The 25,829-nt window shown below is 45.4% G+C and overlaps 1 protein-coding gene across 1 annotated transcript in view; it reads left to right on the top strand.

Annotated features, from left to right (window-relative positions):
- The first annotated feature begins 5,246 nt into the window (after positions 1-5,246).
- Positions 5,247-25,829, top strand: part of PSD (pleckstrin and Sec7 domain containing) — a 79,812-nt gene continuing 59,229 nt past the window's right edge. The window contains exons 1-4 of the mRNA XM_060275075.1: positions 5,247-6,330; positions 6,457-6,559; positions 12,742-13,216; positions 18,928-19,374. Of these exons, the coding sequence (XP_060131058.1) occupies positions 5,365-6,330; positions 6,457-6,559; positions 12,742-13,216; positions 18,928-19,374 (1,991 nt within the window). The 5' untranslated portion in view covers positions 5,247-5,364. The remainder of the gene's footprint in view (positions 6,331-6,456; positions 6,560-12,741; positions 13,217-18,927; positions 19,375-25,829) is intronic.

The following is a 25,829-nucleotide window of genomic DNA, read 5'->3' as shown; positions in this document are numbered from 1 at the left end:
AGCAAGGCAAGGTGCTTAAATGGGGTAAGGAGTAACTTAAGGAATTGTTTTGTGTATTTATCATAAATGTCCATTAAAAGGCGGTAAAAGCTTCTGGGTTGAAGAATAACTGTTCTGATTTAATTTGTGCATTTCTTTGGTTAACAATTCCTAGAAATTAAGGTACAGGTAGGCCTTTGGGCTTGGCAACAGAACTAATGAGATTTCCATTCTTTATGAAGAAATTATGCGATTTCCTTTCAAATTGTTGGAGTCACACCAGGAAAACAGTAGACCCTACCTAACCTGGTTAGATACAGCCCATTCAGATGTTCTTTGAAGCTAGCACTGTGACCTTTAATGACCTAAAATAACCTGGATCCTCAAAAAAAACAACAACCCATTCTCAGTTCAGCGCAAGGTGTCAGGCTTATCTCACACCACTTAATTACCTTCAGTGCTGTGTTTTTGACTGACAGCTGTCCTCAGCGTATGACAAAAATAAAAGGAAAACAATGAATTATAACTATATGCATAAATTGCTAATTCAGCTGCCGTGATCTAGGATAAGGCTTCAGTCAAAGCCTAAGTGCCGCACAGGGCAAGGTGAGGTGATTTTTGTTGGGGTGGCAGCTGGGGAGAAAACAGGAAGGAGAGAAAATTTGGGACAGGGAAAGAGGGAGAATGGGGTGGCTATTAGGGAGAAAGACAAGGTGACCCCAATATGCAGCCTGAGAGATTATCCTGGAAGAATGCGGATCTAGATTAAAAAAAAAAAAACACTTCCCCACCACTGCCTCCAATGTTTGGCTGTTTTATTAAACCTCCCAAAGGAGGTTTTGACTCTGTGGTGTTGACAAATCAAGAATTGTTTTGGAATAATCTTTTGGAACCCAGTGGTTTTGTCCATCTCTAGTGGTCCATGATTACTGTTTACTGCTATGAACAAAAAGTCTATGGGGATTTGGTGGGGGAGAGAGAAACAATAATCTAATAACCTCAGGACCACTTTCCCAGGAAAAAAAAAATTCCACCTTCAACCTAGACAGTTCCATCCACCCACTGGGTCATCCTTCCAACATCTGCCTTTTGAACTGCCACATGGGCAGAAGTAAGGTTCAGTGCTGGGGTTTAGGATTTCCGGCGCTTGAATACAGCAAAGATCCCAGAGAAGCAATAGTGTTGCACTAGTAACCGTGGTCGCAAAAGAGATGGGACATTACAGATGCACAGTTGTGGGTTTGTCACAGTTGCTCTGTGCGCAATCACTTCTGCTTCCATGCCTGTTGCGTAACTTCCCTTCTTTTGTATCGCTTCTTCTTGTAGTCTTGTCCCATTCCAGGGAAGCTACACCGTTCATATCTCCCACCAAGATTATCTTTTCATTCATATATCCAAATAGGATTTCTTCAAGTCTCTTATAAAGGTCACCCCCCCCCCCAATTTGGTGCATGTACACCTATTAGCATTATTTTTTCTCCTTGTGATGTTATCTGTATTACCAATATTCTTCCTTGCTCATCTTTAAATACAGTAATTGCTTTGGATCTAATTCTGGTTTTACATGCATTACCACGCCTCTCTTCTTTCCTATGTCAGAGGCCACAAAGTCCTTTCCCAATCTTTTATTGATCAGAATTATTCTATGTATCTTCACAGAGAGGGGGATGATAAAGGGAAAAGAGAGAGAGAAATTAATGAAAGAATAGAAAAGGAGAAAAAGTTAAGAAAATGAAGAACTTCAATTGTTCACCTGAATTGTTCACCTGAATAAAGTTATTCAATTCATCCAACAAAACTACTTTCTATAAACCAACAATATCTTCAATCCACAGACACAAATGTCGTTAATTCATTTTCTTTTTCATGCAAAAAGTCAATAAGAGGCTTCCATTCTTTAGTAAATGTTAGCAATAACTTTTCTCTGATGAAACGTGTCAATTCTGCCGTCTCAGTTAAGTCCAATAATTTTAACAACCATAGCTCCATTGTTAGTAATGACGTGTCTTTCCATTTTTGTGCATATAAAAGTGTCACCACCATAATCATATATTGGAACCTATTATTTTTGCAATCACAGTGAGAGTGGGCTTGGGCACAGAAAATGAACTTCAAAGGACTTCTCCATAAAGATGGAGAAATTGGGAACAGGAAATACGGCGTACAACCAAACCTCGTCTTTGATGCCCTTTCCCTCCAAAGGACATACTAAGCCCATCAGTTTTCTGAATGTACTGGTGCCAATTCCTGTTCAGAATTGTTTATCAGCTGAATTTGTGACCCCTTACTGTGGTCCAGAGTGATTTAGTTGGTGTGCATTTGTGGCACTAGCAATGCCTCACTTCTTAAGAGCGCCCCACTTCTCAGATTTATGCCAGTGGAACGATTCAATGGGATTTCTAATAATCCAATGGAAAACAGTATTGTAGACTGGCCTTTAATAAAGAAAAATAAAGCACATTCTACTCTCGGCAGGCAAGGTGGCTATCCTGAGAATCCTCCTTTGCTCATCCCTTCCCCCACCAGAGAAGATGCTGATCCTGACATTTCTACTTGTCCTGTTGATGAGCTTTCTGTGCCATAAGTAATGGGAGGTCTTGATTAATCCCTGCTGTGACTTGCTGGGGAGGCCATCTACTGCTGAGCAGGTTCTTAATCACCCCCTTTTTTTTGCCAGATGCTGCCAAAGCCCATTACTGCTATCCCATAATCTCTTGCTCTTTCTGTGCTGAATGATGAGAGTAATTGGTCCTTGCCCTCACTTTTAACAAAGCCTCTTTACGTTCGGGCAGCTTATTATGGCGGCTTCTGGCTAAAATCTCCGGGGCCATCTTGAAGAAAATGCTGCAGGGAGCTGAGACTGTCAGAGGTGGAGAGAGAAGATTTTGGGGAGGTGGAGTGGGTGGCAGACAGATCTCGCACACTACACTGGGAGTGTTTACTACACGGGCACATCCCACTAAAATGGACGGAAGCTTTACACAACCATTAGTATGGACCCACTAGAGATAGACGGAGGCCCCATTCTCATTTATAAGCCTCAAGCACCAACGTATGTTGGGTGAGCTCAGAATATTCCCAATGGCCACTTCATGCAGTATGTTGTTTCTATGTGGAGAGAGCCTCTTCATCAGCTTTAGGAGCAGCAAAATAACCATGGCACCATTCCTCATACCTGATGAATGGTACATGTGTGCTCTTTCCCCCCCCGGAGATTGATAGTATATCACAGCACCAAGTGTCCCTATTTTCCAGGAACAGTCCCAGATTTACAGAAGCCCTCCCAGTTTTGGATTTGGTCCTGCAATGTCTTGCTTTTCCTTTGGGTGTCCCTATTTTCATTGTAGAAAAGTCGGAGGGTGTGGAGTTACATGACTCCTGAACCAAGGAGATAAGTAACTATATACAGCCTCTAAGAAGACATCTGAAGGCAGCCCTGCATAGGGAAGGTTTTTTAAAAAAATGTTTCATGTTTATGTTGTGTTTTTGTATATCCTCTTGGAAGCTGCCCAGCGTGGCTGGGGCAACCCAGGCAGATGGGCAGAGTATAAATAATAACATCATCATCATCATTATTAATTAGTATTATTATTGAATAGGACATCCCTATTTTCATTGGAGAAATGTTGGAGGGTATGAGATTCCTGGGATCCCCCCCCCCAATCTAGAGTTTCATAACTTTAGAATTAACTATCTGTGGTGAAATTAACGAAGGCTATCGTGCAGTCAACTGTTCAAAGAAAAACATGGTTCCCATTCTTGCTGTTCTCTGTGTTGTGGAGGGGTGGGGTGACAAAAAATCAGCCCTCCTGTCAAGGAAATATCTCATTACTCACTCAGTGTAAGATATTCCACCTTCTCCTTCTTTAGCAGAGTTTGTCTTTTCATTCAGTGAAGCAAACTGCTCGTGTGTGTGTGTGTGTGTGTGTGTGTGTGTGTGTGTGTGTGTGTGAAGCAAAGCATTAATAGTAGAGAAATGAAATGAAACACCTTGAGGTATGTGACAGTTAACCTCTTTTTTTAAAAAAAGAAACTGACAACCTGGAGGAGCCGGTTCTAGATTCTAGATTGCAGCATAAAAACCCTGCCCACTAGAGGCAAGGTATTCTATTAATCAAATAAGGCTTCTCCAAACATTATCTGCATAACTGAACAACTTAGGTCAAGGGTACCTCAGGAGTCGCCTGAACCCTTATACCCGAGTTGGCGAGGCTCACTTGATATAGTATCATTGGCCCATTACTGTGGGCCACTTTGTCACTAGAGGTCCAGCGGGCACCTTCTGTTTAAACTTTCGAACACCTGCAGTATGTTGTAGTGGTTAGAGTGTCAGACTAGGACCTGAGTGGCCAGGGTTCAAATCCCCACTTGGGTACGAAGCTCCTTGGGTGACCTTGGACCTCTCGGCCTAACCCACCTAACAGGGGGGTGGGTCGTGGGGATAAAAATGAGAGGAAGGGAACTGTGTACGTCACCTTGATCCGCTTGGTGGAAATGTGGGCTATAAAAGGCAATAAAATACAATGCATAAAACTTTTTCGATTCTGCCAGGCCTATGCAGGCAACTAAGATTACGTCTTTCTGCACTGGTTAATTGATGTCTGTAGTTAAATTTTTTGTGTGGTGTTACGCATTTTTTGTTGTAAACTGCTTTTGTGAATGAAATAGCAGCCTATTAATATTTTAATAAGTGAAATAAAATAATTTTGTTTTAGAGATTTTTCCAAGAACGGGATAACTGGGCAATATAATGCAATTCTTTGTGCAATTTCAAAGTAACGCACTCACAAGAATGCTTCTTTATAGGAAGTTATTTTATGAAAAATAAACCATGAAACCAAGTAAAAAAATATATACATTTTTGCCCTGACCACTTTTGCCTCTGGCCCTGCCCATCACTACCATGCGGCCCTCAGAAAGTTGCGAAGAAGAGAATGTGGCCTTCAGGCTAGGGGAAAAAAATTTCTCCTAAATTTAAAATCATGCAGTTAGAAGGAACCATAAGGATCATCTAGTCCAACCCCCTACAATGAAGGAATATTTTGCCAATGCGGGGCTTGAAATCACAGCCCTGAGATTAAGAGTCTTGTGCTCTATCAACTGAGCTATCCCTCGTTCCCTGCTCCTTGTTCTCTAGCCCTGTTTGTGGACTCCTGCAATGTAGGGTCAGTTTGCAAACTCTCCCTCCCTATTTCAGCATGTCTCTAAACCAAATGTGCCACTGAGATCCTCACCTCTTAACTTTTTGCTATCGCTTTCAGGGCCACGTAGCACGGCTTACTCCCGCTGGATTTCTTACCTCAGCGCGGCTTGGGAAGTTCTGCTCAGGCTCCTCGCGTTTCCCCGTTCGGCTCCGAATCCGTTTCGCCTGCTCTTTCCTCCAGGATGTCCCAGGCAGGAGCAGTCATGTGCTTCCACCCTGAGGGAGACCACGCCATCTCCCCTCAGCGCTTTGCCCGAGAGCCGAAGAGGAGGCCTTGGCTGTCGCCGTCCAAGAATGTGGAACCTGCTGCCTTGAACCCTCAGCACTGCCTCACGCCCAACCTCAACGCCGGCAGGATCCACCTCCTCCGCAAGGGGCTCACCGTGGAGGCCAAGCACTCCCAACTGGGCATGTATAACAGCACCGGCTCGCTCATCCGGAAGGTCACGGAGATGGGTTACCTTGGCAACAGCAACTGCCCCAACTCAGGGAGAGTGACAGCTCCATGCACACCACTGAGGAGCAGGCCTCCCCCCTCACTGGGCTCCCCGGGCAGCCGCATCCCCCTGGTGGCTTCAGCCCCTGGCGGTCAAAGTTCTGTGGTGACCTTCCGCTTTATCGAGAAGGCCAGCGTCAAAACTTTAAATGGTCTCCCTCTGGTGGAGTCCAGGAAGGAGAGTGGCTTGAGCAGGAGTCTGGAGCTCGGGGAAGCCCTCCATTTTGGAAGCCCGACAAGGAAGCAGGGAAGTGGTTGCCCCGTGACCCAAAATCCACATTCCCCACAGCGTAACGTCGCAGCGTCCCCGGAGCCTGTCGCTCAAGAGGCAAACGAGAGCATCAAAGTGAAGACGAATGAGTCCATCTTGGCCGGTACTGGCGCTGCTGTGGAACAGGCCTCACTGGCCCTCAGTGGTAAAGGCCAGGAGCACCTTAGTCATAAGCTGAAGCTGGAGACATCTGCTTCGGACCCTCTCCTGGCTGGAAACAGGTTCCTTTTGGGAGCACAGTCTTCCCTGAGCCTGGGAAATGGGAGCCCACATTCTCTCAATGCCAACTGCCTCTCCACCTCCCTTACCAACGGCATGATCAGCCCTTCCAATGACGTCTCAGTGCTCCGGAGAAGCCCACACGGGGAGGCCCAGTACCAGGTACTTCAGAGTCCCTTCCTTGCCAGGAATGGCATCTCCTCTGCCTCTTCTTCCTACATCTTCCTCCATCCCATGCAAGGAAGCTCACAAATAAGCATTCTTTTTCTCTCTCTCTCTTTTCTACAGGGGAGTCCATGGTCATATTCCCGAGAGAGCTCTGCCCACGCCCAGCGCATCGCCAAGGCTAAGTGGGAATTCTTCTATGGCTCCCTGGACCCTCCTGGGACAGGTAATGAGCTCGATGAAAGTACTGGTAGGGGAGAGTGTTTGCATATATGAAAATCAGCATCTCTTCAGCATTCGACCCTCAAAAACGGTGTCCTGCCTCAGGTTCCACATACTGTGGTGGATGCAGTCGCGGGGGCGCATTTGAATGCTGGCGGTTGCCGCCTTTTATAAAGGAATGTCCAGTGTAGCTGCCGGATTCAGACAACGCAGGAACAGTAGATGTGCACTCTTAGATAGCAGGCTTGAAATGCAAAATGGGCTCTCATTAGCTGGGCTGCTGGTTGGGTGGGGATAAGCTGAAATTCAACAAGGAATATATGTAAGGAGGGGAGAATCAAATGCATGGGTGTGGAACCTACCATTTGCTAGAGATCCCGAGAAACTCGTCCTTTTGTATAGGTCTATCCCTGGGATGTTATGTGCAAGGGCCTAAGGGCTAGGAAAGCTGGAAGTGGTTTTCCATGGTGTCCTCTCCGGCTATTTTTCCTGGGATATGCCCCAGAAGCAACTGATGCACTCTATACTTCCTGCTAGAAGTGCTCCTCATTCAGACTCTGTTACAGCTTTTTAAGTTGTGATCCACCCTGAGATCTACAGGTATAGGGTGGTATACAAATTTTAACAACAACAAGCAGCTCTGTAAAAATGGAGAGAGGTGCTCTTTTCCCCTGGAATACGTTCCTTGCAGTGTCTGGATAGACCAGTGATGGCGAACCTATGACACGCGTGTCAGACGTGACACGCAGAGCCCTCACTGCTGACACGCGCCCCATCGGCCCATTCACACTGTTTTTGTTGTTTTCCCCCCATTTGTTCTCCCACTCCTCCTACAGCTTGTCTCCACTAGAGCTTGTCTCCGCTACAGCTTGTCTCCGCTGTTAAAACCTGGATCCATTTTTGTTGTTGTTGCTGGTAGTCAGAGATTGGTTATTTAAGCCTTTCTGTGCTGTTTGGCCAGCAGCTCCCCCAAAAACTTTGGTCAGCAGCTCCCCCCAAACAGCTCAACAACTCTGGGCACTTCGTGATAAATAAGGGGTTTTTGGTTTGGTTTGGTTAAATAGTTGGTTTTTGGTTTATTAAATACAGTTATATATTACAATTATACATTTTTGTTATTTAAACTATAAATATCGCAAAATTGTGGTTTTTTTCTTGAAGTGACACACCACCCGAGTTATGCTCGGTTTTTTGACGAATTTTGACACACCAAGCTCAAAAGGTTGCCCATCACTGGGATAGACAGTGGTTGCGTTCGCACATCATGTTAAGGCAAACCATGGCTTAGTGCTGCCTTTCGAAGGGGAATCTGCAGCCACTTTGTTCCTTCCTGGACTTTTAAAGGAAGTGCAGCAGCTAAGCCAAGGTTTGGTTTAGTGCATCGTCTGAACCCAGAGCATGGCTAAGCATCTCTGCACCTTACCCTCAATCCATAGCCGGGGTTCCTCCTATGGTTACAAGAAAGATCCTGAGTTTGGGCAAAATGCTACCGGTAAGTTAACTGTAGCCTAGCTGCCATCCTGCACTAACCTCAAAAGTCAGGGGAGGAGTGAAGCAGGCATGAGCTACTCTCTGGGAGCCAGCCCATTTGTGAAGTCACAATAAGCCACACTCTGACTTAACAGTGGTATGCTAACCAGGTCATTGTGCAGTGAGGAAGGGAAATATTAACTAAGAGATTGACTGCGTTACATGAGAGGCCTGGTGTCCTCCTGGTTTTGGACCACAGTTCCCATAAGCTCCAGTCAGCATGGCCATGCTGGCAGGGGTTGATAGGTGTGGTAATTCAAAAGCACCAGGAGGGCACCAAGTTGGGAAAAGCTGGGCTAGAACCTCTCCTTGCAAGCAGATGCTCTGACTGTGGGCAGACAAAAAGGAAGAGAGGCTGCAGGCACAAAAGGGAGCAAACGGAGGTGTTTCTTCCCCAAAAGTCTACCCACAAGCTTCCCAGCAGAGCAACACTTGTGAGTGATGCACATCTTTCTTGACTGCACCCGTACAATGAACAGTGCGCAAACATACTGCGACCAAGAGGAGCGATGTAAAAGAAATAAATGGCCTCATCCATGCACAACCTCAGTCGCCAGGGAAGTATGTGACATGGCAGAGTGATTGCATGAACCTTCAAACAAAGAGGAGAGCGGGTGCTTACTGATAAGACATTTTTATCAGTAAGCACCAGAGCCTGCCCTGCTCTTGGTTTGATTCTGCATGGTGTTTCTTAACCCCCTTCCTGCAGGCTGATTGTGTGAAGCTGCCTAATCCAGCATCCATAAATACTGGCCCATCTAGCCTAAGGCTGACTTATAAAGTCTCAAGTAGAGATTATTTAAAAAATTAAAAAATAGTCCAGTAGCACCTTAGAGACCAACAAAGTTTGTTCTTGGTATAAGCTTTTGTGTGCATGCACACTTCTTCAGATACACTGAAGCAGAAGTCACTGAAGAAGTGTGCATGCACACGAAAGCTCATACCAAGAACAAACTTAGTTGGTCTCTAAGGTGCTACAGCGGGTGCCACAGCGGGTGGCACTGTGGTCTAAACCACTGAACCTAGAGCTTGCTGATTGGAAGGTCAGCGGTTCGAATCCCCACGACGGGGTGAACTCCCGTTGCTCGATCCCAACTCCTGCCCACCTAGGAGTTCGAAAGCACATCAAAGTGCAAGTAAATAAATAGGTACCGCCCCGGGAAGGTAAACAGTGTTTCCATGCGCTGCTCTGGTTTCGTCAGAAGCAGCTTAGTCATGCTGGCTACATGACCCAGAAAAACTTTCTGCTGGCAAACATCGGCTCCCTCGGCCAGTAAAGCGAGATGAGCGCCACAACCCCAGAGTCGTTCGCGACTGGACTTAACTGTCAGGGGTCCTTTACCTTTACCTTTTAAGGTGCTACTGGACTATTTTTTAATTTTATTATTTCAACTGCGTCAGACCAACACGGCTACCAACTGAATCTAGAAACAAGTAGAGATTATTATTGTTGTTATTATCTCTTTAGTTATACCCCGCCTTTTACCCTGACAGGGACTCAAGTCGTCTTAAAGATAAAATAAGAACAACTAAAAACATAGAAAATATGGGGGTCGTTAAAAAACAACTCTCTCTGTGTGTGGTGGCTATTAAAAACATATAGATAATTACCATAAGCACAACATAGCACCAGCCCCCTCAATAAAATCAGTCAGTTCCCAAAAGCCAAAAGGTCTTCAGTTGTCAGCAGAAGCACAGCACAGAGGGAGCCAGTCTGGGTTCTCTGAGGAAGGGAGTTCCAAAGTTGTCTGGGAGCAGCCACCACGAAGAAGGCCCTTTCCTGTATCTCTACCAAGCATGTCTGTGCCGGGTGGCAGTGCTGAGAGAAGAGCCTCCCCCTTCTCAGAGACCCAGGTAGGTTTGTATGGGGGGGAAATGGTCTTTCAGTGAGCTAAGATGTTTTTTCCAGCCTTGAGCTATTTAAACCATGGGTAGGCAAACTAAGGCCCAGGGGCCAGATGTGGCCCAATCGCCTTCTCAATCCAACCCTGGGAATCAGTGTGTTTTTACATGAGTAGAATGTGTGCTTTTATTTAAAATGCATCTCTGGGTTATTTGTGGGCATAGGAATTCGTTCATTCCCCATCCCCACCCCAGAATATAGTCTGGCCCCCCACACGGTCTGAGGGACAGTGGACCGGCCCCCTGCTGAAAAAGTTTGCTGACCCCTGATTTAAAGAGATGAAGAAACTGCAAGATTAAATGCCTATCTGTCAAGACAGCTAACGCTGACATTGAAGAACTTGGGATGGATCTTGATAAATGCTAGAATTGGTTTCAATGGACTAAAATGATTAAAAGCAAGAAGGGGAATTTGTAGATATGAAGAACTTATTAGGAAAAGTAACAATAAATGTTTTCCTTCTTATCAAATCTTTTCAATTATATCAGTTAGTCCATTAGAAAACATGAATATAAAAAAATGGGGGAAGGTATTTCAAAAAGAGCTTCTGCTTATGATCTTTCCATCACCCCCACAGCCCTTAAAAGATTTAACAGTCTGTGAAATTGGAGTTAGAACTCTGATTACTCCCCCAAGCACTATTCAATTTCAAGGAAGTTATGACGATTGAATAATGTGTGTTTTAGCTGATACACAAATAATCATGAAGTTAAAAGGTGGAATTAAATTCTTATTTGAGATAAATTAAATTCTTATTTGAAGGGGGGGATACATAACACCGCGTATGCAGATTGTTAAAATATATTAGGGATACCTTTAAAGTAGGACTGAAAAAGGTGCCCTTACAGGGGCAAGTTGCAGGCAGATTTCATTGACTTTTTTGGAGGGAGGCAAAATTGTTCATATGGCTTAGGACAGGGGTAGGCAACCTAAGGCCCGTGGGCCGGATGCGGCCCAATCGCCTTCTCAATCCGGCCCGCGGATGGTCTGGGAATCAGTGTGTTTTTACATGAGTAGAATGTGTCCTTTTATTTAAAATGCATCTCTGGGTTATTTGTGGGGCATAGGAATTCGTTCATTTCCCCCCCCCCCCCCAAAAAAAAATATAGTCTGGCCCACCACATGGTCTGAGGGACGGTGGACTGGCCCATGGCTGAAAAATGTTGCTGACCCTTGGCTTAGGAGGTGCATATCATTGCAGAATGTGGTGGCAGTCTCCTCTTCAATCCTCTTCCCCACCCCCCCTTGCTTTCTCCAGCTATCTCCAGGCTGTCACTTTTTTGTGGGAGGGTTTCAAGTTCACAGCAGAAATTTGGGTTTGCTCACTAAAGCACTTTGTTGCTCTAGCACAACAAGTTCACTATAAAAAGAAAGGACCAACTTTTTGCAGTTAAGAATATGACAGGGAAATGCACTCAAAAGTGTGAGATGGATGAATGACCAATAGGAAGATGTGGAAACACCCCGTGAACAATCTAACCACTGCGTTAGCTCTGTGCAAAGCAAATTAGAATGAATGCTGAATAAACAGATTGCCTGAAGTAAACCCCACCCCTCTCCTTTAAAAGTTTAAACTGAAGAAAGAAAGAAAAGCAGTGTCACTTCAAGAATATTCTGGGAGATGATGATGGCAGCCACCAAGAACAAGTGTGCTCTTGCAAATATAAAAAATACATCTTTGTCAAGTGTGGTAACTTTTAAAATCTATTTAAAGTAAGAGAGAGAAAGGAGCAAAACCATTGTTGCTCACCCTACCCAATTCAAAACAGTCTTCCCCACCCCAACTTAAGGCATGTCTACTCAGAAATAAGTCTTACCATACTCTTAGAAAATCAGGATGAAGGGATAGCTCAGTTGGTGGAGCATGAGACTCTTAATCTCAGGGTCGTGGGTTTGAGCTCCATGTTGGGCAAAAGATTCCTGCATTGCGGGGGGGTTGGACTAGATGACCCTCATGGTCCCTTCCAACTCTACAATTCTATGATTCTAACAGGTTCATTGGTGTATAACCTCCCAATAACCAAATTGATTTGAATGCTCAGTAATGACCAGATATTGTCTGACCTCTGCGTAAGCTTTGTGCTAGCAAATTGGGATTAATCTCAACAAATGGAGCCTTTAACAAATGCTAAATGCTTTAGAATGTGGGGGAACCTGCTCCTTCCTTCCTCTGTCTGTTTTTGTTTTTCTTTCCCATTTTTCTCTTTGTCTGATTGGGATACACAGTCTGTACTGCACAACCAGAGGTGTTGACATATGGCGGCGCTGTGGTCTAAACCACTGAGCCTCTTGGGCTTGCCAAACAGAAGGTCGGCAGTTTGAATCCCCGTGACGGAGTGAGCTCCTGTAGCTCTGTCCCAGCTCCTGCCAACCTAGCAGTTCAAAAGCACGCCAGTGCAAGTAGATAAATCGGTACCGCTGTGGTGGGAAGGTAAACAGCGTTTCCATGCGCTCTGGTTTCTGTCATGGTGTCCCATTGTGCCAGAAGCTGTTTAGTCCTGCTGGCCACATGACCCGGAAAAGCTGTCTGTGGACAAACGCCGGCTCCCTCAGCCTGAAAGTGAGGTGAGCGCCGCAACCCCATGGTCGCCTTTGACTGGACTTAACCGTCCAGGGGTCCTTTACCCTTTCCCCCCCTTTGCCATATGACATGTTTCTTTGTGATTTCCATGGTTCTCATGTCAGGCTTAGCGATCCAGCATCTGCCAGGACTGAGTAGTTTTTGTTTGTAACCCAGGATCTCTGTATTCCAGGGGTGCGTCCTCATAACACGCCCAATCCTCCACCTCAGCAGCTCAAGAAATCCAACCACCCGATTCAGCCAAAGCCAGATTGGACGGGACCCGAGCATAGCTTGTGCCACGTGGAGGTGGAAATTGAGATGGCTCCCCCAGGCCGTGAAAAACCTGGAGACTGTGAAACGGGAATTATCCGCAGAACCATAAAGTACTCGGAGACTGACTTGGATTCTGTCCCTTTGAGGTGCTACCACGAGACCAACATTGATGATATATTGGCTGAGAAAGATGAAGCAGATTCAGCCATCGAGAGCCAGAAGGACAGCGAGAGCAATCCAAGTTTCACGGGAGTCTTGGGGAAAGGGTGTGCTGTTCCAGGGGACCCCTTTGCTCAGCACGCAAGAGAAGATGATGACAAGTGTCTGAGAAACAAGACACAGGACATTGAGGACGACGAGGTATTTGAAGCCATCCAACAGCATCAGGAGAGGTGAGGGTCTCTCTGGATTGGTCAGTACCAAGCTTGTCCCTTGTAGTGAGCAATATTGTCTGGTTTTGTCCTTACAGAGGTCGAGATAGCAAGAGAAGCATAGGCTTTGCTTGCTTGACTTAGTCTCCTCATACAAAGCTACCTCTTTCCTGTTAAGGCTGGTTTGGGTCTTGCCAAAGCTCATCTGGGGAACCTTTTCAGCCATTGGACCTGGGGACAAAGGTCATTATGAACTTCTCGGGCACAAAGTGGAGGCAGAGCGAAGCAGCTTCCCCATTGTGTTGCTTCAATACTGCGACACTTTGGTGCTGCAAAGGCATTGGTTTTCTGCAATTAGCTGCAGCAAATTAAAAGAGCTGTTCCACACAGCATATTCCCGATAAAGCAAACCTCACAGTGTCCATTTCCATCGGCAAGAATCTATTATATATCCATTCAGAAGTACATCCTTTTGGGCAAATGTCCCCTTCTTACAGCAGCTATCCCTTTGTTTTCTGTTTTCTTTTGAAGTAGCTTCTGTTTCTAGCACTTTGGCAGCTTCCTTTTCACTCATGTGGGTGATGTTCCTGAATCTGCCCTTAATTTCCCATGTGAGAGGAGATCATTGGTATCTTCTTTGTCTAAACTAAAACATTAATCCAAAAGTAAAACGAAGAAAGAGAAAATTGTGTCCTCTTTGAAGCCAAACCAACTGCTCATTCATTATTTCATTTTCAGTATCACATTGGCAAAATTTGGCTCATAAAAACTAAACAACAACAACAATTGTTCTGGCCATAAGGGGAAAGCTCAATAATTAAACTTTTCCCTCTCTGAAGTGACTGGCTGACAGGCAGATTCAGGAATGCCGGGTATGTTAGTGAACAGGAACCAACCACTTAAAGTGACAGAGGCTGGGGCAGAAAATTAAAGGTTCTGGAAAATCTCAACCGCACTCAAAACAATTGCCACGAATCAGGTCAGAGAAAAGGTAGGCAACAAAACAGAGGCTAGGATGCAACAGATGGCAACGTAGTGCTACCTGGTTGCTTTGGGAGAACTCAATGAACAAATGATGCTGAGATCCAATACAAAGGGTGGAATGCAGTGTTGTACTGAGCAGGTTGTGTCATCAGTGCAAACATTTCTGCTTGCCAGGTGGAATTATTATTTATTGGATTTATATATATCGCCCTATACCCAGAGGTCTCAGGGCTGTATCTCTTCCTTCTTCCCTATGTGCTGTTCTGGAGGTTTTCCAAGCAGATTTGGGGAGCGTACAGAGGCACACAGGGAGATTTGGGGGGGGGGGGAGGAAGCCCCATTGCACTAGCAGGAATTCTTGCTCTGGCATATGCAAGCACAACAACTTAATTGAATCCTGCACTAACCATCTAATTACACACACACACACACACACACACACACACACACACACGGGTGTATGTAGGGTTTTGGAAACGAAGGAATTATTGTTCTCTAGAACATTCTGGGAATGTTGAAAGACTTTCCTATTTGGATTGGCATTGAGCAACTGAAGATGAGGTAAATCACTCGTGATCAAATATACACATATATTTGTATTATTGGGTATGCCCTCTGTCCCCGCAAAGAAACAGTTCTTAACCTGTCCTGAGCCCATGGGGGGGAAATATTTATGAAGATTCTCAGCAGGATAGGCCGACTCCTGAGACAAGGTGAGGTGGCCCCTTCAGATGGCATCATCCACAGGGGCAGCAGATCTCAATGTAGATTTTTATTCCTCACTTGTTGCTGATGTAGACCTTCACTTGCCGCTTCTTCCCTCACAGGGGAGGCGGATGCCATTTTGCCTCAGGTGCCAAAATGTCTTGGGCCGGCCCTGACTCTCCGTATACCCACAATCATGCCTTGGCAGAGTGGGGGATAAATTCACCTTTTGCGTATTTCGTTTTACTCCCCGTGGAAGCCCTGTTCCTTGCTGCAGACTCTGCCCTCCGCTGATTATGAGTAGAAAAAGCAGCTGAAGTTCCTTTTCTCTGCCTGTGTCAGATGTGATTCCTTCCTTTTGACACTGAAACTCTCAGCTCACCATGAAAATGCTTCATACATGCTAAAGTGTGCTGATCTCAGTAGTCTCAGCAGACTTCAGATTCCGCCAGGATTTTAAAGCCTTGTCTCGGCACAGCAAGAAACCCTGTCTAGGCAACGGTATCGCTGTATAGTGACTCCCTCTGTCGGCCACTGAGCTCTCAAAGCACGCAGGGAGTTTTGGGTCCTGGCGGAAGGGGAAGAGAAGCCATTGAAAGGATTTGAGGAAGAGCAAGTTGAATGGTTTGAACAATGGAGAGATGTGAATGGTTTTGATGGCAGAATTGTGCATAGAGGTAGAAAGACTGGGGTGTAAAGAAAGAAAGAAAAAAAGGAGGCCAGAGAGAAGTCTAGCGATGACCGGTATAATATTTCCTATTTCCAACTTGCTTGCAAAATCAAAAGAAGCAACGGCGGAATAAAAACGGCAGGAAGGGTTAAGAACCACTCTTTCCACCTGTTTTGAAGGGGAAGCCTGCTCAATGCCCATGGCTTACTCTGCACCATTTTCCAAGAGGGAGAACATTTTAGTAAAGAGCAGTGTCTTAACCTCCCCTCTGTCGAATTACAGATTTGGTGTAGGACATTTAATCATTGGCTTCACCTAAATTTAAATCCCACTAGTCTACTACCCTTAGTATTGCAAGGTTGTCATGAGACTAAAATTGTCAACCAAAAGCTTTTCTTTCCTGGTTTATCACAACAACAGTTATTAACACTGGGCCTCAGTAAAGCGAATAATTTAATTAGACAGCACCTATATGATATCGAGCAACAGAACAATCTGGCCACCATAAGGAAATTTTGTCCGTGGTCATTTTGACGCTTTGGCACCCTATTTGCGAATTCCAAAATACAGACGCACTTTCACTTTCACAAGATAGAATATACTGCCTTTGGCTCTACTCAAGGGTTGATTTCAAAAAATTTCACTGGAAAAACTGCTATGTCCCTGAGGAGATGACAGTATTGAGTCCGTGGCTCATGTGCTTCTGGCTTGCACTCTTTATAAAGATTTGAGGAGTGAGGTTATTACCCCTCTATTATTGTCCATGTCAGGTCGCTCAACCATTGCTATGGTGTCCTTTCTTCTAGCAGATCAAGGTGATCAGCAAAAACTGCAAGGTTTTTAGCGGGGGCAATTAGAATGTGATCTATTACTTGTTTATTGATGAAAAACCCCAAAATGTATTTTCTATAGTTTAGTTTTTACCTCTATCTTCAGTACATTTTATTTTATTTTATTGCTAGGGCTAGGGCTAGTGGCCAGTGCAAATAAAGATTCTTCTAGTTACAGGTAGGTAGCTGTGTTGGTCTGCTGTCGAAACAAAATAAAATAGAAAAATTCCTTCCAGTAGCACCTTAGAGACCAACTAAGTTTTTCATTGGTATGAGCTTTCATGTGCATGCACACTTCTTCAGATACATGCACACGAAAGCTCATACCAATGACAAACTTAGTTGGTCTCTAAGGTTCTACTGGAAAGATTCTTCTGATTCTGAATTCTGAAAGAGCAGTGCGGTGTCAGGAGAAAGAAGGGTATCTAAGGGACAGGGGAAGATGGAGTCTGTGAGAAGAAAATGCCTCTCAGGGACATGAGAGAAGGATGATCAGCTATGCAGACCAAAAGAATACAGCTCCAGAACACTGAAATGATAGACACATGTCATGTGTACTTGGCCTGGAGACAAATCCTATCTCAAGGCAAATCTGGGTGAAGATGCACAACTCCAGACCCTCCAAGTGTCCCTATTTTCCAGGGACAGTCCTGGATTTACAGAAGCTGTCCCAGTTTCTGATTTGATCCTGGAGTGTCCCGCTTTTCCATGGGATGTCCCTGTTTTCATCAGAGTGTATGGAGTTATCCGACCCCCTAAGCCAGGGGTCCCCAGACTTACCGGGCTTCGGGCAGGGGAGGGGAGTGCGCACGCAGCGGGCCGGAGGGCGGGGGAGTGCGTGCCCGTGCGCATGCGCACACGCACACGGTCGGGGGGAAATCGCCGAAAATCGCTTGTGCGCATGCGTATGGGCCTCCCCCGACCCGGAAGTGCACCGGAAATGACCTCTTCTGGGTCAGGAGAGGCCCATACGCATTCGCACAAAGGATTTTCGGCGATTTTTTTTCCGATTTTGAAGATCGCCGCCCCGCCGCGCACCGTAAGAGCGGGCGGCGGCAGCGGGCGGTGGGGGTTGTCGCGTGCCGGATTGGGAGGCCAATTGGGCCGCATCCGGCCTGGGGGCCATAGTCTGGGGACCCCTACCCTAAGCCATCTGAAGGCAGCCCTGTATAGGGAAGTTTTTTAATGTTTAATGTTTTGTTGTATTGTTATATGTGTTGGAAGCTGCCCAGAGTGACCAGGGCAATCCGGTCAGATGGGCGGGGTATAAATAGTAAGATTATTATTATTATTATTATTATTATTATTATTAAATTAGGACATCCTTATTTTCATTGGCAAAATGTTGGAGTGTATGCAGCCCTATCCTTTCCACTCCTCTTAGCTAAAAGGAAAGGTGGGGCACTTTTTGCCACAGCAACCAGAAGCCACCGCAGAGATCACTTTCTCTGCCAGAGGAGAATAATGGAACTGGATAGGTTCCTTCTCTTTCTTAGCAAGACAGAATTGCAGGTAGCGCCACTGCAAAGAACATTATTTTTACTCGTCAAAAGCCCTTGGGCAAGTGTGGGCTATCAGTTGCATAAACGAAGCAAAAAGGGATTTAGTCCCAGCAAAAACTTGCAGAAGAAGCACTCCAAACCTGCTCAGTGCAGATAAACACCAGTTCATTGGGGCTGGACCTCAGAAACTTCCCTTCCCCATGGGAGAGCCAGAATCCGTAGATCTTCCCTATGCCTTAGCTTGGCTGGTACAAACAGAAGAGAGGCTGACTCTGGTTAGCTCCTGACCATGAGCATGGCCAAGATTTTGGGGGGGGGCAGGATACCCACCTGACATCATCCTCTGTCTGGCTCTGTCTAGCAGATTCTAATGTCTCAACAACAGTTGCTTTAAATTACTTTATTTTCTGACCCCAAGTGCTCAGAAAAATCTGTCAAAATATTCAGTCACTTAGGAAGTCAAAGGAAAAATTAACACCAGGGAGTCCCTTTCATGCGTTTAGCAAGTAGATTTTGCAAAATTACAAAGAACAAGCTTTTTTTCATCTTTTTTAATAAAAAAAATATCTAAACTTAAACATGTTTTCTTGGATTTGCTGAAAATCTTTTCAGCACTTCCTTTTCAAATTACTCCTCCCCCCCCCCAAAGTGGTTTTTCTGTGCGCACTCAGTAAGCACAGCCCGTTGAGAAGTTCCCCTGCCATTGACTACCTTAGCCGGGTCTTTCCTTTCCGCCAGAAGAATCACTAGAATATTCTGATTAGTTCTACTTTTAGTTAAGGTTTTATTTATTTATTTACTTGATTCAGGAGGGGCAGCTGCCCTCCTGCCCCCCCCCCGTGCCCCCCCCGGCTATGCCCATGCTGCTGGCTGAGGAAGCAGCTTCTGAATTATCACAGGAAGAGCTATCTACCCCCTTTGGGGAAGGCACTTGTTCTGGTCAGTGGGGTAGAAGACACTTCCCTGAGTTGAGGACTGCTGTGTCTGTTTCTCGGTAACTTGTGGCTCCCTCTTTCTCACCACCTCACCCCCAATCTCCAGGATCATCGACAGAGATGCCCAAGGGCTGCTCAAATCCCCAGTGCCCTTTCTTCTTGGACACAGCCTCTCCAGGGACGGCATGGATTCGTTCAGCAGGCATTTTGAGAGCATTATGGAGTCTCACCGAGCCAAAGGGACCTCTTACACCAGCCTCGACTCCATCGACATCCTGTCCTCCCCGGCCAACACGCACAGCGGAACGTACTTCACCTTTGACCTCCCAACACTCACCCCGGAAGTACAAGAGCAAATTCGAGACAGTGCCAAGCTCATTGAGCAGAACTTCGCCCCCCTGGCCCACCTGGAGCCAGACTCCGGGACAAGCTCCGCCACGGATGCCCCCTGGACTGAGCGAGAAGAGGAGCCGAGACAAGGTGGGGAAGGCAGCCTGCAGAGTCCCTGTCACTCCGATGACAGCCTAGGAATTCCCCTGGCCTCCATCATAAGGTGAGTGAATAAAGCTAATTCTATCCAGGGGGGATAGATGGGATAACATCGTTGGGTGGTTCAAGATCCCAGCTGACCTTTTCTTTTACCTGTGGACTCTGCAACAACTCTGCCAGCATCTCACAAGCTGGCAAGAACGATGAAGGGATGTGTGTGGCCACCACGACCCTCTCAGACCTTTAGAAAATGATCTTTAGGCACCTGACGGATGCTGTCTTACAATGGGGCATATCGCTCTTTGCCAGAGCTCTGTGATGCATTTCCATAGCCTTGTGAAAGCTGCTGTTTTGACAGGTTTTTAAAGCTCTGTGGAAAACACGGTCTTCCGCTGTTTCACAGTGGGGGTTTCCCCCATGCAAGCTTGGCTCAATTGTTCACCTGGGCTGATGTTTCCTTGATGCTATTTATTACCTGCTTTTGAAAGGATCCTGTCCTCACTGTTCACCTGCCAAGTTGTTGCTATGCGTTTTACTTCTCGAAATCTCTTACTGTGTGCCTAGATGATTGATGACGATAAGGGCGAGTGTCAGGGGTTACAATTATAAATTATAATTATAAATTCCCGCTCTGCGGACAGGTGAGAGGGGCCTCAGTTTCGCAATGATCCTAAGGCAGATATAGGCAAACTCGGTTCTCCAGATGTTTTGGGACTACAACTCCCATCACCCCTAGCTAACAGGACCGGTGGTCAGGGATGATGGGAATTGTAGTCTCAAAACACATGGAGGGCCGCGTTTGCCTATGCCTGTCCTAAGGTGTGTGGCTTGTGCAGAATTGCAAAGCCAGCGTTGGTAGCAGGCAGAGTGATGGCTGAAGCCCATTGGGACTTGGTAGGGCAGAAGACAGGGAGACAAACAGTAGTTAGAGCTGCAGGCAATGATAGCCAGAGCCAGAGCCAATCACAGGCAGGTCCAACTAATTCTAGAATCATAGAATTTGAAGGGACCCTTACGGTCATCTAGTCCAACCCCCTGCAATGCAGGAATCTCAACTAAAGCATCCATTGCAGATGGCCATCCAAAATCTGCTTAAAATCCTCCAAGGAAGGAGGGTCTGCCACCTTCTGAGGGAGATCATTCCACCGTCAAAGAGCTCTTACTGTCAGAAAGTTCTTCCTGATGTTTAGTTGGAATCTCCTTTCTTGTAAGTTGAAGCCATTGGTTCGGTTCCTACCCTCCAGAGCAGGAGAAAACCACCTTGCTTCCATCTTCCATGTGGCAGGCCTTTAGATCTTAGTCTCCTCTTTTCCAGGATAAACATACCCACCTCCCTCAAGCGTTGCTCATAAGGCTTGTTTTCCAGACCCTTTGTCATCTTGGTTGCCTCCTCTGCGCATGTTCCGGCTTGTCAATATCCTAATTAAATTGTGGTGCCCAGAACTGGACAGAGGACTCCAGTTGTGGTCTGGCCAAGGAAGAATAGAGCAGGACTTTTACAGGACCGGGACACTATACTTCTGTTGATTCAGCCTAGACTAAGGCTGGTGGGGCAGTGCCAGGATTTCCCAGCAATGTTCATTGAAAAGGCTCAGAGCTTCTGCCTCTCTGTGATTTGGTGCCAATGCTCTCCTTTCAGAACATCTCTTCTCTTTGGCGATCACTTGTAGCCAAGTAAGATTGTCTTCCATAAACACGGTTTTAACAATGGGTCCATGAGTGACTGTGGAGGCCAATTCCGCATACTGTTCTCACAAGACATATGGTTTATAAGACTCATGAATGTGACAGTTTTCTGTGCCCCCCTAATGCACAGCAGTATGATTTGAATATAAATCTCTTTCCAGAGACGCTCTTAGGTGCTAACTAATTGAGCTGGTTTCCAACCCTCTTCTTGCAAAAGGTTCTTTCCCAGCAGGACTTGTCCACATTGGAATATAATGCGGATTCGAATTTGCTTGTGCAAAGAACTGTGATATCGCATAATTTGTGCGTGTGAACATTCAGGGCAAGATTAGCCTGATGTACAGATGAGGACCGAAGTGTATCATCTTGGGAATATGAAAATCTATAAATTGCAACTGTCTTTGAGATGCCAGCCAAGAAGTTGATTGTCCGTCCTCCATACATTTCCCCCATTTCCCATGCAATTATTTATTTTCCCCAGTAGGTGGCATCTGACACTTACTGAATTTCCTTGGTTTGGGGCAAAGAGAGAAGAGGTGGTGCTAGGATGGGTCCCTTCTCTCATGCAGACGGCAGAATATTGTTCAAGGGAGAGGTCTGTGCAGTTTGGAGAAAAGAACTGAATTGCCAAAGGGAGGACGTTTTCTTTCTCTGGCTTAAATTTAAATCTGAACCAGAGAAGAACTTTCGGGGCTGCAGTGCTTATCATTTATTTGAGGTGAGCATTCTGAGCCGTGGATATACATAGCGGTATTTCCAAGCCATAGAATATGAATGCCAGCGATATTCCCAGCTACCACATAGTGCTCCATCCCATAATAACAAGATCACAGATGTGGCTAGAGCAGTGTTTCCCAAACTTGGGTCTCCAGCTGTTTTTGGACTACAACTCCCGTCATCCCCAGCTAGCAGAACTAGTGGTCAGGGATGATGGAAATTGTAGTCCAAAAACAGCTGGAGACCCAAGTTTGGGAAACACTGGGCTAGAACCTCTTTCAGGTGCGTTTTGTGTGACTGCGCAGAGCCTGAGCCTTTGCTCTTTCAGGACACGTGGAGAGACATTCTCTTCACAAAGGTAAAGACCTCTGTACATGTTCAGAGACCCTTATATCTAAGTGCCAGAAATTTTGTAAAAGGAAGGTGTCAACCCTAAACAGACGCCATCCTGCCAGATGTTTCACCTGGAAAGGACAAGACTGAGAGGAGAGAGGAGAGCCCTCTTCAAATATCTCAAGGCTGTCACATGGAAGGGGAAAGGAGGTCTGGAGGGTAGGACTTGAACCAATGGCTTCGAGATACAAGAAAGGAGATTCCAACTAAACATCAGGAAGAACCTTCTGACAGTAAGAGCTGTTTGACAGTGTGACAGTCTCCCTCGGGAGGTTGTGGACTCTCCTTCCTTGGAGGGTTTGAAGCAGAGGTTGGGTGGCCATCTGTCATGGATGTTTCAGCCAAGATTCCTGCATTGCAGGGGGTTGGACTGGATGACCCTAGGGGTCCCTTCTGACTGCAATTCTATGATTCTATGCTCATGCTGACTGGAGCTGGAGGGAGCTCTAGCCATAGCCCAGAACATTTGCAGGCTAGCAGCTTGGCACTGGATCTCGTTTCTTCAGCCTGCCATTCTCTCCTGAGGGTGATATATCACTTGTTTTTCAAGCAGCGCATTGATTATGCTCACAGTGTTATGGGAATCTTACCTCTGCCGGCCAAGAGATCTTACAGCATCATCTTCCCTGTATTTATGGATTCTAGTCTGTTTTCTTACGTGCAGACGTGCTTCTCCCTTTTCCAAGGTGTGAGGAAGCAAGCAGGAAATTCCTTTGGATATTCCTTTGGAGATAGTCTGCTTCCCTGTGGTTGCACAGTCTCCACAAAGGGGGATTCATTCATCCATGCTTTTTCAAAGAGTGGCAGATGTCTGCAGAGATGAAAAAACAATAATTCTTTTAAAGCTGAAGAGTCATATTCCCCCCCCCCCCATTTTTTCTCTCTTTAGAAATCAGTCAGACTAAATGTCCCTTTAAAACAATCGGGCTTGAAATAAAGCTTGGGTGTTATGTGGGCATGTGAAAATACTCAGACGCCCAGTTCTCACCTGAGAAGAAGCACTTTCACTGAATGCATGGAGTGGGCAGAATGGGATTGTGTCCACCAGCCTGGGACCCCAAAAGAGGAGAGGGGGGGAAAGATCCCTTTCCCTTTCTGCCCTTCCACAAGCTCACTCCTCTCTAAGAAGCCTGAAGAGGAGCTAAAGGCTCTTATCCCAGGATGGCTGGAACCCTGGAAAGGAGCACTCCTCTTAAGCACAGAGAGACACTTCAACATTTTGTTGCAGTGTGTGGAATATTTTATTGTATGTAAGGGCATTCAGTCATGTGAGCTTTGTCTGAAGTCGTTCAGCCTAAAAACAGGTTTACTGCCTCAATGAGAAATGTGCATTTTTGACCCTCTTTTCCCAGCGTCTCTCTCTTTCTCCCCCACCCCATATATCTGCCCCCCTACGTGCAAAATTGCTTTTTCGTGGTGCTATGTTGGATTTGGTATTTATAGTTCATAATGAAAAGTTGCAAGAGTAGAGTTTCTCTGGAAGCTGAGATCCAGGGCCCTCCCTTTTACTCCTGTTTGGATGGTTGTGGTTATTCTGTGGTAATGGAAATAAACTCTATAGGTGCTCAAATGTACTCTCTTTTTTTAAGAGTACAGATTCTGGGACTAATCCGTAGCTGGTTTATGCCCACAAAAATGATGATCAGCCACCTGCTTGGAGCTATTTCCTCCTTGGGGTATTTGCTCTGCAGACACCGGGTGGTTAGGAAAGCAAAGTGTTGCTGGTGGAATGATAATCCTGCTTTAAAGAAGAAGGTTTGAACGACCGACTTATGATTCCTTGATCTGTACTCAAAAAACCTACACTTTCTGGCCTCTGCTACGGCAGGCAACATAACGTAAAACTGATGGGTGTTCCAGCCCGGCCCACCCATGAGGCATGGTGGGGCAACCACCTCAGGCGGCAGGATCCTTAGGACCAGCAGGTCCTGATGTAGATCTTCACTCACCCGTCTTCCCTGGCGGGCAGCGGGGTACCATTGGGAAAGTGGTTTGGTCTGGTTGGTGTCGTCGGTGGAGTTTGGGGAGAGAGCAGAGGAGGTTGTCTTTTTGGAAGCGGTTGGAGAAAGATCAGAGGAGGCCAGAGTGAGTTGCGGAGGATGTTGGAAGAATTTGCTGGGCTTTTAAAAATGTTTTTCTGGGCTTATGCGATTTTGCTGTACCTGAGATAGCCAAGGACAGTTACGGCTTTACAGAAGCCATCCTGGTTTCTGAATGTCCTGCTTTTCCTTAGGACATTTTCATTGGGAAAATGTTGGAGGATATGATGTAACACCCCCCCGCCCGCCCGCCCGCATAAGATGAGATCTACCTGTTCATTTAAAGCAGTATCATACCACTTTCAACAGTCCTGGGCTCCTCTCTCTGCAAGAATCCTGGGAACTATAATTTGTTTTTGTTTTTGTTTTTAATGCCAAAACTTTTTATTTTCTATTTCAAATCAAATCAAATCGTTACAAATCATATCAACACAAAAAGGAAAAGACAAATGGAAAAATATTAATGATCATGATCATGGTAAATAATAATCATAATAGTGATAAATAATAAATAATATTGGTTAATAAATCATATAAATTGAGAAATCATATAAATCAAGAAGTCGTATAAAATGGAAAATCATATAAATTCAACATATTGTACACAAATAAAAATAAAATCGAACAAAATAACACCAAACGGAAACAGAACTGGGAACTATAATTTGTTAAGGGTGTTGAGTTCTTTGGAGACCCGCTTTTCGCCTCATAGAGCTATATTTCCCAGAGTTCCCTGTGAAGAAGGGTTGATTGTTAAACCACTCTGGGACTTGTACTTCTTTGAGGGGAATAGGGGCCTCCTAAAAAAAAACTTCTTGTGGTGGCTGTGTAAAACAACAAAAGCATTTTGGGACAGTATATACAATGAATTTCAAAAATGTTTAGATATACCTTCCCTAAAAGACCAGAGGCATTTCTCTTAGGAATGGTTGGGGATGAGATACCAAAAGAAGACGAAAAACTATTTCTGTATGCAACAACGGGGGCCAGAATTTTGATAGCTCAGGGATGGAAACATCAAGATCTGCCAACTATTGAGAAATGGCAAACAAAGATGGTAGAATATGCAGAATTAGCCAGGCTGACGGGTCGAATTTGTGAGCAGGACAACCAGACGTTCCAAAAAGACTGGAGGAAATGTATAACTTACCTTGAGAAACACTGTTTACATATAAGAACATTGGCAGGTCTGAGATAAACCTACAATGTATAATTGATGGAGCATTCTATATGAGATTATAGAAAGAACTATGTACAGTATAGTTATGCTGGAGTCAGTATATCTGTATACAGTATACTGTATATCAGTATATCAGTATGCTGATATAAATCAACGTGTAAATACTATAGCATGGGAACAAGAAAACCAGAAGAGGGGTAGAGGGAAGTGGTAATCCTGAGAGTTTTAGGTTACCAATATTGTAAGAATATATAAATATATAATATGAAAATCATTAAAAACAATTGCAAAAAACAAAAAACTTCTCAGCACCGTTAACAAACAAAGAATCCCAAGATTCTTTGGAGGAATCCTGTTCAAAGTGGTATCATACTGCTTCCCCCCCCCCCCCAAAAAAGGTTGATACAGTGCTACCTTGGTTCTCGAACTTATTCCGTTCCAGGAGTCTGTTCAATTCCCAAAACCGTTCAAAAGCCAAGGCACGGTTTCTGATTGGCTGCAGAA

The sequence above is a fragment of the Zootoca vivipara genome, chromosome 5 (genome assembly GCF_963506605.1).
Source record: "Zootoca vivipara chromosome 5, rZooViv1.1, whole genome shotgun sequence".
Lineage (NCBI taxonomy): Eukaryota > Metazoa > Chordata > Lepidosauria > Squamata > Lacertidae > Zootoca > Zootoca vivipara.
This window is presented reverse-complemented; position numbering and strand designations above follow the sequence as displayed.